Source organism: Pseudoliparis swirei, chromosome 7 (genome assembly GCF_029220125.1).
Source record: "Pseudoliparis swirei isolate HS2019 ecotype Mariana Trench chromosome 7, NWPU_hadal_v1, whole genome shotgun sequence".
NCBI classification, from domain to species: Eukaryota; Metazoa; Chordata; class Actinopteri; order Perciformes; family Liparidae; genus Pseudoliparis; species Pseudoliparis swirei.
In genome coordinates, this window is record NC_079394.1 from 19,007,366 (window position 1) to 19,021,141 (window position 13,776).

The 13,776-nt window shown below is 41.2% G+C and overlaps 2 protein-coding genes across 4 annotated transcripts; one reads left to right on the forward strand and one right to left on the reverse strand.

The window, feature by feature from the left end:
* Window positions 1-354: 354 nt before the first annotated feature.
* On the reverse strand, window positions 355-5,378 carry LOC130196548 (rab5 GDP/GTP exchange factor-like). Of its 3 annotated transcripts, none has more exons than XM_056418791.1 (10): window positions 5,300-5,378; window positions 4,632-4,707; window positions 3,772-3,958; window positions 3,335-3,462; window positions 2,874-3,025; window positions 2,702-2,771; window positions 2,455-2,590; window positions 2,254-2,348; window positions 1,607-1,863; window positions 355-1,514 (listed from the first exon to the last, which is right to left on the reverse strand). In XM_056418791.1, exons 3-10 carry the CDS (start codon window positions 3,927-3,929, stop codon window positions 1,086-1,088), a joined length of 1,425 nt encoding a protein of 474 aa, XP_056274766.1. In that variant the 5' UTR covers window positions 3,930-3,958; window positions 4,632-4,707; window positions 5,300-5,378; the 3' UTR covers window positions 355-1,085. The 3 variants fall into 3 exon arrangements, with proteins under 3 accessions (XP_056274766.1, XP_056274767.1, XP_056274765.1); XM_056418792.1 differs by having other exon boundaries at window positions 4,632-4,703; window positions 5,300-5,377; XM_056418790.1 differs by having other exon boundaries at window positions 4,632-4,823; window positions 5,300-5,362.
* Window positions 5,379-6,053: 675 nt separating this feature from the next.
* Window positions 6,054-13,356, forward strand: cfap251 (cilia and flagella associated protein 251). The gene is made up of 21 exons (XM_056417961.1): window positions 6,054-6,059; window positions 7,027-7,167; window positions 7,356-7,496; window positions 7,578-7,687; window positions 7,770-7,878; window positions 8,361-8,441; window positions 8,545-8,622; window positions 8,710-8,751; window positions 8,867-9,087; window positions 9,201-9,365; window positions 9,448-9,698; window positions 9,822-9,973; window positions 10,218-10,394; window positions 10,489-10,673; window positions 10,762-10,876; window positions 11,267-11,430; window positions 11,525-11,615; window positions 12,208-12,351; window positions 12,483-12,711; window positions 12,850-12,963; window positions 13,192-13,356. Exons 1-21 carry the CDS (start codon window positions 6,054-6,056, stop codon window positions 13,293-13,295), a joined length of 2,820 nt encoding a protein of 939 aa, XP_056273936.1. The 3' UTR covers window positions 13,296-13,356.
* The last annotated feature ends 420 nt before the right edge of the window (window positions 13,357-13,776 follow it).

The window sequence follows — 13,776 nt, forward strand, 5'->3', positions numbered from 1 at the left end:
TATATTGTGGAAGTTTGATGTCAGTGGAGGCACTTTACTGCCCCTAGCGGTTGAATATATATTACATTAAATCTAGCTTTACCCCCTCCCAACCCGCTGTCCCGTAGCCAACTAATAACGTGTAAGTGACGAGCTGTGAGTGTTGAGGTCGTATGAGGAAGATGGCAGGTTACAGAAGAGGAGCCTCTATATTTCACGGGCTTTTTGTCTGAAAGGTACACTGTAAATCACTGACGAGTATACCTTAGCAGTGGAAGAGCATTTTCCGTTTCATATTTAAGTTCTTCCTTTAAATAACACCAAACATAAACTCTGTTCTACCTCCCACAGCAAATGATCGATCAAATCATAAAATAAAGATGTATACTCAATATTTATTATTCAAGAACACAAAGTCAGGGATTTATTTCACAGAGATTTTTTTTACTGTTTCCAAACAAGCAAATAACAAAACATTTACTGTCGACCAAAGTGTTTTCTCAAACATTCAATAATTAAAAAACATAAAAAACCATTAAATCAATTTTAATATAATATTGGATACAATAACTGATTATAAAATACAACCATACCATTTCTTCATAAACAAACAAATATCTTCAGTACACTAACACAGATGACAACGGCTCGGCAACGCGGTGCAACTCGATACAGACTTGTAGTGGCCGACCATGACCATCACACATCCTGTAGCATATTTCTTATTTCACAGCGTTCTACATGGAGGCACATTGCTAAACACCATTAAATAAAAGTGATTAGATGAGCCCTCTCGAAGTGTTACGTGATATCCCCAAGTGCATAAATGTGAATACCTCTTACTATATACAGGAATGTAATTTTAATGGCCTTCCTCCTCAAACAGGATACAAGTGCAAATCTTTGTCAAAGTCATTAAAAAAAACTCTGTGAGCTCTGTGATCCCAAATGCAAAAAGTTTTCCTTCAAAAAGTTTTCCTTCATGTTCAACAGGTTTACGAATCCCGGCTTTATGCGTGTGTGTTTTTTAAAGCCAACACATTAGTGCTGATGATTAAATTTTTTTTAAAGGTCCAGTACCAGATGAGGCGTTGTTGTTAATATAGCTAACAGTCTGTATCTTGTGTTCCTGCATGTTGATCCGTAAGCACCAGGACGGACTCGTCTGTGTCGTCCTCTTGTGGAGACGCATCGTGAGACGAGGAAGACGAGCCCTGCGACAGATCGCCCTGCGACAGCTCGCCCTGAGCGGCCATCTCCTTCTGTACCAGAGCAAACTGGGCTGTGGCCTCATCCAGTTGTGAATGAACAGCTGTGACCCAAGTTTGTAGCTGCACGTTGAGCGCGTCCATCCCCTGGTCCAGCTTCTCCTGTCTGCCTTTCAGCTCTTCAAACAGATGCCGTGTGTCACTGGCAACCTGCTGCCTCTTTCCTTCAGAGGGAGCACGCTGACGCAGCATGTAGCCCTCAAACTCCGCTGGACTGAGGTTCAGTGCCGGTCCATCCAGCTTCTCGATGAAGGCCACTGCACAAGACTGAAAGAGGACTCGGGCGTGAGTGATCAACTGACCCCGTCACACAGCGACCTGTGGTGTACGCGGCACGAGCAGCTTTGCAATAAACTTACCAAATTTGTGAAATAGTAGCCGCTCTCTCCCGCCATCAGACTGTGAGGGAGACCGAAACGAATCACGTATTGCATGTTGGAGTGGAGGCGAGGCGGGTTGGCCTTCAGCACCACGTACACCAACGCGGACAGGAAGTCATCGGCATTAGCGGGCTCACTGTTGGAGGTGGCGAGCGCCTCAAACACATGCTGACTGCATTTGGACACGCATGCAAGTTTGTCCTGAGGCGCTCGTTTGGCATCCATTTCAATTATAGCTGTGAAAAGAAAATTACAAAAATAGAGGGAAGAACAAAACCGTAAAGACCAGCTCCTGTTCATAATAGTTACAGCATATGGAAAGTTCTCTTCCATTAGCTAAAAGTAAGAGTTTAACATTTTGGGAAACTTTCTGGCAGTGAGTTTGATGAAAAGAGAAATACTCATGTCATAAAATATGAGTCAAAAGGGAAGAAAATCCCCTCTGATGCTCACTCATTAACACGTTGCATGTGTACAATTACCATAGTATCTTTTTACGGTGACCTATGAATGATAATATTTAACGATGAGTCTTGAGCGTACAATTGATCTCAGAGTTAGAACCATAATAAGCATATTTCCCAAAATAATGAACGATTGCTTTCAGTCCTGAAGTCGTGGATCACCTGTTATCGCGGACAGAAAGGGGTCGCCGGAGACCGCCGCCTTCTTATCAGGGAAAGGCACGCTCAGCATCTCCGGAGTGATCCAGTTCAAAGATCTGCAAAGTTAAGACATCGATGGTTAACAGGGCTTTAAATGCAAGGTGTTGATTGAATGCAGCTCCCAAGGGAATACCTATATCTACACTTGTATTTAAGGATTACCGTATCCTCCTCTGGAGAGCAAGGTCCTTCTGTTCATCGTCACAGCGGTCATGGCAGAAAACCCATTTGTGCAACCGCGTCATTATTAACTTCTCTACGTGCTCCATTATCCGAGTGACCTGAGCCTCAGGAAAACCTGAAAATACAAGGAAATGTACAAAAAAAATAAAACAGCGATTTTAAAAGTCATTACAAATTCTCATTCTTTCAGGATAACCAGCCGAGAGGTCACATGATCTGTACTTACTGCTAAAATATTCAGCAAAAGACTGGAAGAAATCCTGCACGAGATCCGACTGCTTCTGTACCGGCAGATCCTGAAAAGAAGATGATCCGCTTTGATCAGAGCGGCTCGGACACATCAGAGCCAATAAGAAGTTATGAGGAGTGTAGTGTTAAATCATTCAACAGATCATTACATGGTACGCCTCCATCGTGTTGAGGAAAGCTGTACATCGGGACTGCAAGCGCTGAGAGGAAGGGCTCTTTAGTATCTTTAGGAAACCAGTGAAGTCCCCGGGCTCGAGGCTTTGATAAGGTTTCAACACATTGGCATGCCTTTCAGAGGACTCTGCAGGGACAAAGGGAGGATGTTATTCCAGATAAATAAGTAAACATGTTTAAAAAAACAAACCCACTGGATTTGGTCAAATAGTAAATCAATGGGGCACGCAGGAGAGGGTTCGTCCATTGAGGTCAGTTGTGACGATAAAGACACCACACACACACACACACACGCACGGTTCTCTTGGCACATGACGCAATGAAGCAAACGCCTGCACTTTGTTGTCATTACATGACTGCACCTAGAAATCATTTGAGTAGGTTTGACTTGATGGACAAAAACACAACAACCCTGAATCAAAGCACACGGACCCACCTTGAGGTTTAGGAGGCGATGGGCTGCCCCAGAAGAGTCTCCTCATGGTGTTGATTCGACGACCTTTCTCTGTGCTTTTCTTCTCCTCAAATTTGGAGAAGGTGAGAGGAATTCCATCATTGCTCGGCCTAGGAAGAAGGACAACGGCATGCATTCAAATCTGAATCCAGGTTAAGCCACGGGACACTTAACATGAAGACGGTAGTTAGACAGTCACGTTAGGGGAAGGTTGTATTGAAAAAGCACATGTGTAAAATGAGTATGCAGAGCAATGGCAATGTCTATCCAGGTAATCATCAATGGTGGAACTATACAGTTTGTGATGTCTTGAGACGTGACTCCATCTACACCTTCACCATCATGCCGATAACATGCAGCTGACAAAAACCACCAGGATGTAACTGCTCCTGTGAGCCTGAATGTTTGAGTGCTGTTACCTCTCGTCTTGCCTCGAGGCTTCAGCTGGGCGAGCCTTCTCCCTCCAGCACTTGGAGCAGAAGCCCTGCCACGCCGGGTTTCCATAATAGCCACAGGCGTTCTTGCAGAGCAGCTTCTTCTGAGAAACTCGGATTCCTCTTTGCTTGTCTGTCCACATTTTAGAGTTCTTCCGTATGTTATTATCACCTGATGGACAGACATTACAATTTAAACCAATAAAAAACAAAACAAACATTTCAAAACAATAGTTCAGTTTGTCCTGTGACTGCAAGGAGCCACTAGTCACAGGTTTAGTGATCCCTGAGCTGAACTGGGAACATAACCTCCGGCATCTTGACGAGGCCATGTTCAAGCATCACGCGTTCAGCTGGCACACACACGGCTGTGTTCAAGAGGTTAAGGCCCTCGAGCAATACGGCCCGACGCTTACAACTTTAAGATTTATAAATGCGTTTCCAAGAAGCAGAGGGAAATTGTTATTTTGCTGAAATTGATCTTATTGTAGATGTCAGATTGTGCGTCAATAAAACAACAACGTGGGTAGATTACCATGTAAATGACCAGTTTAAGGAATTGTCACAGAATGTATCTCCGTTTTTCTAAATACAAGTTTCATTGCAACTTTCCCCACATTGTCTAAAGCTCAGCTAGTTTATGAGAGTTAACAAAGAGTTAAAGAGCTCGTCGGTGGCTGACTGTCAGCTGATATTGGAGATAAGACGCCTGCTAATGTGAGCTAGTCGAGTGTCTGAAGCGGATAACTATCTATTAAACTATCTCGGTTAGGTAAATGAACTAATTTATCTGGAGGTAACTTCTCCGCGAGCATTAGGTCCCAGTTATTGAAATGCCTCCTCACCTGTCAGCTGTTGAAATCATGACGTCAGCCGCTTCCTTATCGGAGAGTTTGTTTCCTCTTCAACAACTCATCCTAACTTGTTTGGTAGACAGAGATCAACAATCACACAGACGTCGGTGAGTTAGTTCGAAGATTAGTTCGTGTGAAGCGGTGACGAGGCGAGTTAGAGAGCGAAAACTCCCTCTGGACGAACTAAAAACGAAGACAGAAAACCAGCTGCTTTCAAACCTGTGCAACCGGAAAGTGTTGCGGAAGCAAAGTGTAAAGTTGGAAGTAGTGATCAACACAACTTCGACCTTTCAAAGTAAAAGTATCGCATTGCATATGTATTTATTCCCCGCTTTAACACGCAAAAAGCACGTGTCCAACAAATAGACGTCTTCAAAACAAAGCCCACGATTCAGCACGTTTTAAAAACAGATTTATATCAGGAATACATTTTCTATATTTAATGTCTTTGCCGGAAGTATGTCTGTTGACCCTCGTGGAGGATGGTCGTCACGAGAGCGTTTAATGTTAAGTACGACTGGGTTTTTTCTGTCATCTAGTGGCCACAACGTGTAACAACAACTTTGTCGGTGACGTCTTATATATTCATGCTGATTACTTGTTGTTTGTGTTATGAATCACGTTTTACTATTGAGAGAAGTTAAAGTAAAGTGCCATACCTCCGTAGTCGGTCACAATGACCTCTGCTTCGCGGTGTAAATATTAAGGTATCATGTCCTGACGGTATTTAGAATAACACGCGTACTGCTCCCTGTGGTCACAATCGTCAGGTCAGCGTTAATAAAACACATTAAGACATCCGGTAGATACTTTCAAAATAAATTAAGAAAAATTAAACAATCACGAACTAATACAAATTATAACGGGCAAGTCAATTGAGTAGCAGTTGTGAGATGTTGACAATATTCACAATTTAAGTGGGAAAATACATATAGTGACTTTAAATATGCTATCTCTGTTATTTCAGTAAGTTCTGTCTGAATGAATAATATGTACTTTGCTGTCAAACGACTGTTGTGTTGTTTTTACTGAATATTGTTTATTTTGAAATGTCAATTATTAGAGAGATACTTTCGGAAGTTTTGTTCTTGTTTTTGTATTTAATTGTATAGGTCATGTAAGGCCAAGCAGACTATTTAAGTATTTATGTTGTATACATGATTTTTGATGACGCCATTTAATTCCCTTCTTACTGTTCTTTTGTGTCCTTCCAATATTTCCGTCTCTCATTTTCTGTTAAAATAACCTCAGCATGTTTTTCTACCATCAAAGTAACCTCTCAACTATCTCTGTCTTCACCTGAAGTCTCTGAAATGTATTCCTTATAGATGGCCTATATATGGTCTAAATATGCATATTGCATTACATGTATTGTGTGGACTAAATATAATTAAATATTGTCAAAATTACAAAATGAATGTAGGCCTGGCAGATCTGTCCGTCTCGCGATCAACTACCGCTAGCTAAAAACTAGTTGAACGTTTTGAGTAAATCACATTACAGAGTTTCTACCGCCCTCCAGTGGTCACAACGGAGAACTGCAAGATCAACATTAGGCTTGTCAAGCGTCATCAATGCTCGCCGTAGAAAAAATGTCGTCAAATAATTTCAAAATACAGTGACCAACCTGAAGTAGTATGAACCCATGCATAATACTGATAACATCATCACATGTGACCTGTATAAATACAAGCCTGAGCTTACTCCTTCGGCATCCAACACTCAAAATAAAAGATCAAAATGGAGAAGCAATCTGACTGAGAAAAGTGATGTTCAACTAAAACAAACTACTCCACAGTGTATGACTGGGAAATGTGATGTATTAATGACCTACTGAGGTGTTTAAATTTAACAACTACACACAGATTATATACGTACCTTTAAAAATAAAGCTGCTAAAACCAGCTACTAGACTAAACTTAAACGATGCATTATATTTAAATGGATATTTACATGTTTACATATCAAATTATTTGTTGAAATTGAGCACTACGGCACCAAAACGATTAGGCATATTATTAACCGTGCTTTAATTCTGAAAGGACAAACCGGAAAAGCTGTATTTTATTTTATTTTGTTGCGCTTCACTCGTCATCTCAACGGTAACTTGGCAACGAGACGCTTCGCAGGAGCGAGCTAAATTACGGAGATTGTGTTTTTTATGCAATTGACAAAATAAGAAAGGAGATTTTTTATTTCGAGAATTGAATGAGGCCAATTTGACAAGAGCTGACATTGTGTTTATGTGTTTTACGTTAATTTATGTTTTATAGCAACTGTTTGACTCGGCAGTTTAGGGTTAACGCTGTTTATGAAGCGACTGCAAAGAGAGATACTCATCCAAGACGTGAAGTGGTGAGGCTTCACGTAAGACGCTGCAGTTTAGGAAGAGTTGGGGAAGAGATCAGGAATTAGGAGAGAGGAAACAGGGAGCATCCTCAAGATGACCGAACTGTCTCAAGTCTACACTGCAACCAGAGAGACACTCGTCTCGAATAAGATTACTCACACTGGAGCACATGCATTGGTAAGCGTGGGTTGTTGAACGTGTATATTTGTATAAAATGAGTAGTCTTTGTGATGATATTAAGGCTTGCAGTCAAGAAAGTTTAAAGAAACATGTTCATGTCAAAGAATACACATTTGTTTGTATAAAAGGGTTATCTAAGAACTGTCACCGGCTCATAACAATACTGACATTTGCTCTTTATTCAGTCTCTAGAATGGGTATTTGGGAAGAATCCTGCTTCCCCTGCCTTTACTCTCCTGGACCACGACCAGCTGGTGGTCCTCTTTGCTGGAGCTAATGTTGGGGTCATCTACAATCACACAACACACTCCCAGCACACACTCCAGGTAAATAAATACCCACGTTTCAGGTTGCCGATTGTAGCTTGAAATGGCTTGAAGTAGAGTATATATATTCAATCCTCTCAGGGTCACTGCTGCCCAATCTCATGCATGTGTGTCAGTGAGGACAGACGCTGGATCGCATCATCAGACCAGGGGCCGAAGAGCACAGTGATGATATGGGACTCCTACTCTGGGTAGCGCTTGATTCTACATGGAGGCTTTTTATGCATTCACCGTTGCTTTCGATGGTAACAATATAAATGATCAATATTCCAGCATTCCAGTCCATACCTTGTTCGATTGCCACCCCGAGGGAGGTGTCGCTGCGATGGCATTTTCAGGAGACACAAAGCTTCTGGTAACTCTCGGGGGTGAGGACGTTCAAGTGAGTATGCCAGCAGTCGTTTTTTTAAGTAAGTAAAGTGTTGGATAATCTAGATTGAGAAATGCACAAACCAGGAATACAATATAGACACATTTATGATCTGTGGTTTTGCCAAGTAGCCCATTCAGGTCTTCATTCATGATGAATAGGAAATATCTCGAGGTCAGGAGTGTGACATTTGACATGTCAGGGCTCCAAAAACCTTCGCTTGATGACACGGTAATGTAGCATAGGCTTAGATTTAGGATCTTTAAACATTATGTCAAGATTTTATTGTCCTTTTTTAGGATTAGCATTCGGGATTAAGTACCATTTAGAAAGAAATAAAAATATGACATATGTAACAGATTATAAACATCTGAACATCCTCTTTCTAGTTCTAACTGATAAATTCACAAAACACAAAAACAGCTGAGATGGAAATTATTTCACTGTGGATTTGACTAAATTAATCACAATTAACCATTTGACAATCTTTGCAGTGTGTGTGTATTTGGGATTGGACAAATGCAACTGATAAGCCTCTGTGGTTTACTCAACTCAATCCCACCCATGGTTTCCAAGTAAGTAACTTTTGTATTTGTTTACATTTTTTTTTTACATCGCCTTACGTCATAGAAATGTCATTCAGCAGAACAAACATCTAAATGTTGGACTGTTTTTCAGGATTACATCATTTTTAATCCAAACGATAGCGCTCAGCTGCTCAGCAACAGTAAAAGCCAGTTGCTGTTGTACAGCAGTGTAAGTCCTGCTGTTCCTTTTTTTCTAAATTAATAATACAGCTGTTACGTTTATGTTTATTGCAATAATCATCTGATCTTTTTTAAGGCCAATGGCAGTCTGCAATACTTTGCCCTGGAGGTTAAGAAGGTAAAAACAAAGTTTCATAGATGTTTCTCTCATTTTATGGCAATTTCTTCAATAAATATATTCCATTGTTTCAACGATTTAAGATTTAAGTTTTGATTCTTCTGTATTTGCTCAGTATTTTGCAGACACTCAAACTGTCAGCAAGGCTGCGGGGTCCCTGACCCAGTCTGTGTTTCACTGTAAAAAGTCCCAGATCCTCACAGCGACGGCGGGCGGCTACCTTGTAGTGTGGGATCTGATGGAAGACTTAGCTGCACATGAAAGTTTCCCCAGACAGAGAATCAAGTTCATTCACATCCAGAAGGATCCAATCACTGTCCTCACCGTCATTGGCAGGTAGCCAGAGAGCGAGAGAGAGAGAGAGAGAGAGATATTCATGTTGTTGTTGTTTTTTACAAAAGGGTCATGTATTTATTGATTTAGATTTCTTCCTCTGTTTGACATCACAGCTGCATTGTGACTGGCGACACTCAAGGCCACGTCAAATTTTATGATGAAGGATCCCTGCATTGCACACTGAGGTACACTGAATTCAACCTGGATGCTATTCTCTCCATTTCCTTTTCCAAAGAGTGTGTGGAGGGACACCTGGAGGACAAACCATTTATCTTCAGGTGGAAGAAATACAATCTTTTAAGTTGCCAATCTACACTGCTATGTGCATTTTAGCCAAGCTGACCTCTCTTCTTTTTGCAGGAACTTTGTTGTGTCAACAGCCAGTTCCACAGTGGTGCATGTGAATACACAGACAGGCGTCCCTCAGATCCTGCTCCATAAGGAAAGTGAGCCCGTACATGCATTGGCCTGCCACCCCAAACAGCCAGCTGTGGCCATGGGAAATCAAAGGGGTGTTTTAAAAGTGTGGGACTATGAAAACAAAGTCATCATCGGCAGGAGGGTCTTTGAGACAGAGGAGCAGATTCAGTGTGTCACGTTTGACTCTCAAGGTGAGGCAACACTGTCAACAAACACATGTTGCATCGAAGCCAGTGTTACCCAGCTGCGACATGCATTTACAATCTGTCATTGAATTGTGAAATGTATAGAGCCCCCGTGTTGTCTCTGAACAGGACGATACCTGGCAGTCGGCTTCGGCAGTGGAGCGGTTCACATACTGAATCCCAGCACTTTACAAAGTGATCCAGAGGAAATATTTCATTACACTAAAGACGCCATCCACCACATCACCTTCTCCTCAGACTCAAAGTACCTTGCCACTGCGGTGAGCAAGTCCTTTTTGATTTCCCAGTGAAATATGTTTGAACTTATTGGTATGTTTCATGTTATTGGCAACATTGATTTTGTTCTACATTTTGTGAAATCCTGTTGACCTTTTTTATTTCAAGCTGTAATTGTGAAATAGATTTGTAGCAATGATAATGTCGTGCACATACATGCCTCTGTGCTTTAACATGCTTATCAGCTCAAGTGAGACGTGCTAGCTTTATTTCTTTCTTCACTCTTAGGATGCGGGCAAAGCAGTGACGGTGTTACGCTTGCAGAGTAATGATGGCTCTCTGCCTCGTTGGGCGTATATGGGCAGGTACCACTCCCACTACAAGCCCATCAAAGACCTTCTCTTCGGGGTTCATCTGGACAGCACACAACCCAGACTGCTCTCTCTGGGAATGGACCGCCGACTGGTCAGTCCGCTTTGTTAAAATTGTACGACTGCGGAATAGTTTATTGTTTTGTGATACTGTTTTTTAATGCCACACGTCTCTCTGTGAATAATAGGTGGAGTATGATCTGGAAAACAGTGACTTAAATAAGCTTCTCATCCTAAGCTCGGAGCGCATTGAGCAAAGCGCTGTGCCCGTGGGCATGACTTGGTATCCTCCTCTTTCGACAGAGCAGTTTCTTCTCGTTGCCTCAGACCAATACAAGATGAAGCTTTTCAACAGCACCACCAAGATGTGCAGGTCTGTGAGATATTTGTAAAAATGTATTTCTCAGACTTTTGACACACAAATACATGAAGACATTATAACATGTGTTTTACAAAAACAGAAAGACTCTCCTCGGCCCAACATACGGCTCTCCCATTAAGAAGGCAGTAGTCCTCCCCATGAGTAAAGAACCTGAAGCCAACTCATACTACATGGCTTACCTCACAGAGGACAAGGTCAGTGCTGGAAGTTGTTTCGAGTATTGTATCGAGTGAGATGCTTTAGGCAAGTATGGAGTGTGGACTGGGCATTGTTGGCATGCCATTGAGCAAGGCATCAAACTAGTAACAGCTTTTATTCTGACATCTCTCCAGATGTGCTGCCTGTGTGTACAAAAAAAGATAACATATGTATAGAAACAGAATGAAAAAAAAAATCCTTATTGGGAAATTAATACAAATAGTGCTTGTTGTCTCACATAGGTTTTGTGTTACTTTTACAAAAAAAGTGCACTGCAGGACAACCTGTGTGCAAAACTTTTTATTTTATTTTATTTCTCACAATTGTTTACATGGGTTGACTGTGTATTATATGATGCTACCTCTAAGAATGTGTTGCACCTCCAGGTGGGTCTCCAGATTATGCCTCTGGATGGGAACCCCTTCAAGTCCAATGCTGTGATCTGCCATCCGACAGGGGTGTCCACGTTTGCCTGCTCCTACGACGGCCGATTTGTTTTCACTGCAGGAACATCTGACTGCGCTGTCCTGTCGTGGGAGATAGACTTGAAGTGAGGCTAGTCAGTCCCAACCTGAGAGGCAGGGGAAATGCAGTAGTGGAAGCATTTGTTCTGGAGTTAATCGCATCTCTTGTTGTGAGTGCAGTGCATTGGAGGCGGCAGCTTCCTTGGGAGGGAAGGACCTGATGCCCTTTTACGCTCTTCTCGAAGGAGGCAGAGATGGGAAATTCTACAGGGTCAGTGAAACGTTTTTCTTATTCCCCATGACTACTGAGTGTTATGTGAACAGCCTTCGATTATTCCATCAACTTGAAAGAAGAAGCAGGTGTCCTTTTCTCTAATAGGTCGTGTCATCCAGGCTCTAAGAAGTTTGGTCATTTTTCACTGTGTGTATGTGAGTATTTCAGTGCGCTGGTGTAACGCACTTTCTTTAAACAGTGAGTTTTATTTAGCATTTTAAGAAGTATTGTTAAATATTCATATGTTGTATGATGGTGAAGGTGATAGAGGGTTTTGTGTTTACTTTTTACCAGAACGACAGTATGACCTTTATTGTAAAACACTTTAGAGAACTGTAAAAAGGTGGGAGGGTGACTATTTTGAACAGCAGATTATTTGGTTACAGAATGTAACATTGAACATATGTTATCTACTTGCTTTTGAGTAGCATTGCTCATACTCACACATATATATATTTCTGGGTTATACAAGGCCTCAAGAATTAGAAGTCAGCTTTTACTTGCATTTCTCTTTCAATTAGGAGTTTTCAACTTTTCTAATACTATTTAAAACACAGATTCTCAGTTTTCTGAGCTTTTATGTCTTTAGGAGATGGAGGACTTTTTCTATTACTGCCAAATTCGTCATCAAGGCATTGATTCAATGGAGAAACGACAATTGTCTACCAAAATCCTCCTGTCAGACGTTCCCTCTCTAATGAGAGCTTTGGCCTACTTCCCTACAGAGCAAGAGGTACAATGTGTGGCACTGAAGCTACATCTTTCAACAGTGAATGTCATTTTATCTGACAGTAAACTCATGACAAAAAAGCGGTTGTATACCTCAGACCTGTGATAAAAAATTGCTCTATTGTATCTCACCAGATAGAAGATATGCATAACGAGGTTAAGTTCAGCACGTATGCAGAAACAGGAAAATATGTGACCGACATCAACCTGGAGGAGTTTATCAAGCTGTACGTCAACCATCGACCGGCTTTAGGCATCTCTAGCAATGAGCTTCTTCAAGCTTTTCACATCCTTGGTCACCGTGATAATACAGGAAAGCACGTTTTAAATAAACATGCTCTGCTCGAACTTCAACAGACTCGAGGTATGTGCATGCTATTCAGTCAGTAGAGCATTTCTCTCTCTGTTTTAACTGTATCGCTGTTGCATTAATAAGAAGATATTGATACTCTGTTCCAGTTTATACAAACAATGCTCACATTTCTTTGACATCTTCTGACAGGAGAACACATGACCGAGGAAGAGGTGACAGAGTGTTTCACTACACTGTTATGCCTCAATGAAGAGGAGGAAGAAGAAGGAGAAGAAGGAGGACAAGGAGGGGAGCAATCTGACGGTATGTAAAAGACAACTCACTCACAAACCATAGCTTAACCCACTCGGGACGACAGATGAACAATAGCCTCTTGGCTAACTCTGGGACATTTATAGAAATGTTTTTATTTATGTGCATTGTCCCTTATCAAATAAGCCAAAGAAAAAAGAAAGAGAAAAAACGAATTCATACAACTGAAATATAGCATCCCATTTGTGTGTGTGTGTGTGTGTGTGTGTGTGTGTCCAGGTGGAAATTTGGGGTATTTGCTGGAGTCTGTGATCCCAGATGAGATATCCGTGAAGACATTTGCAGGTCACATCTTGGGTTTCCCGTCCTCAGCTGAGCAGTGACTGAGGCCGATCTTCCCCCAGAGGGATGAAAGCAAGAAAACTGTGTGTTCGTCCAAGAGAAGCTGAGTTGATGACGAGCCTCACTCCCCTCTTCTCTGTTTAAGATTGATTTACATAACATGCCCTAACATAGATGCTGGAATGTATTTTTATTCGAAATTGTATGAATAAATATCAACATTTAGTTGGCTCATCATTGTAAATCAAAATTGTAAGATTCATATTGTAAGACAAATTGAACAGTCTTATCCTTTTGAGGAAATGTATATGAGGTACATTGTACTGTTAATACTTTAATGTTCGATTATTTTGTGGGTTAGCTTAGGTTAAGGATTGGAATACTACCACCATAATACATTACTGTATAGCCTACTAAGAGGTGGTGATCTCTGTGATTCAATAATTGTTTTGGTTGCATTCAGAAATAAAATAAATATATTTACATATAATTATATATAAGTAACACATCCATTCATTATTA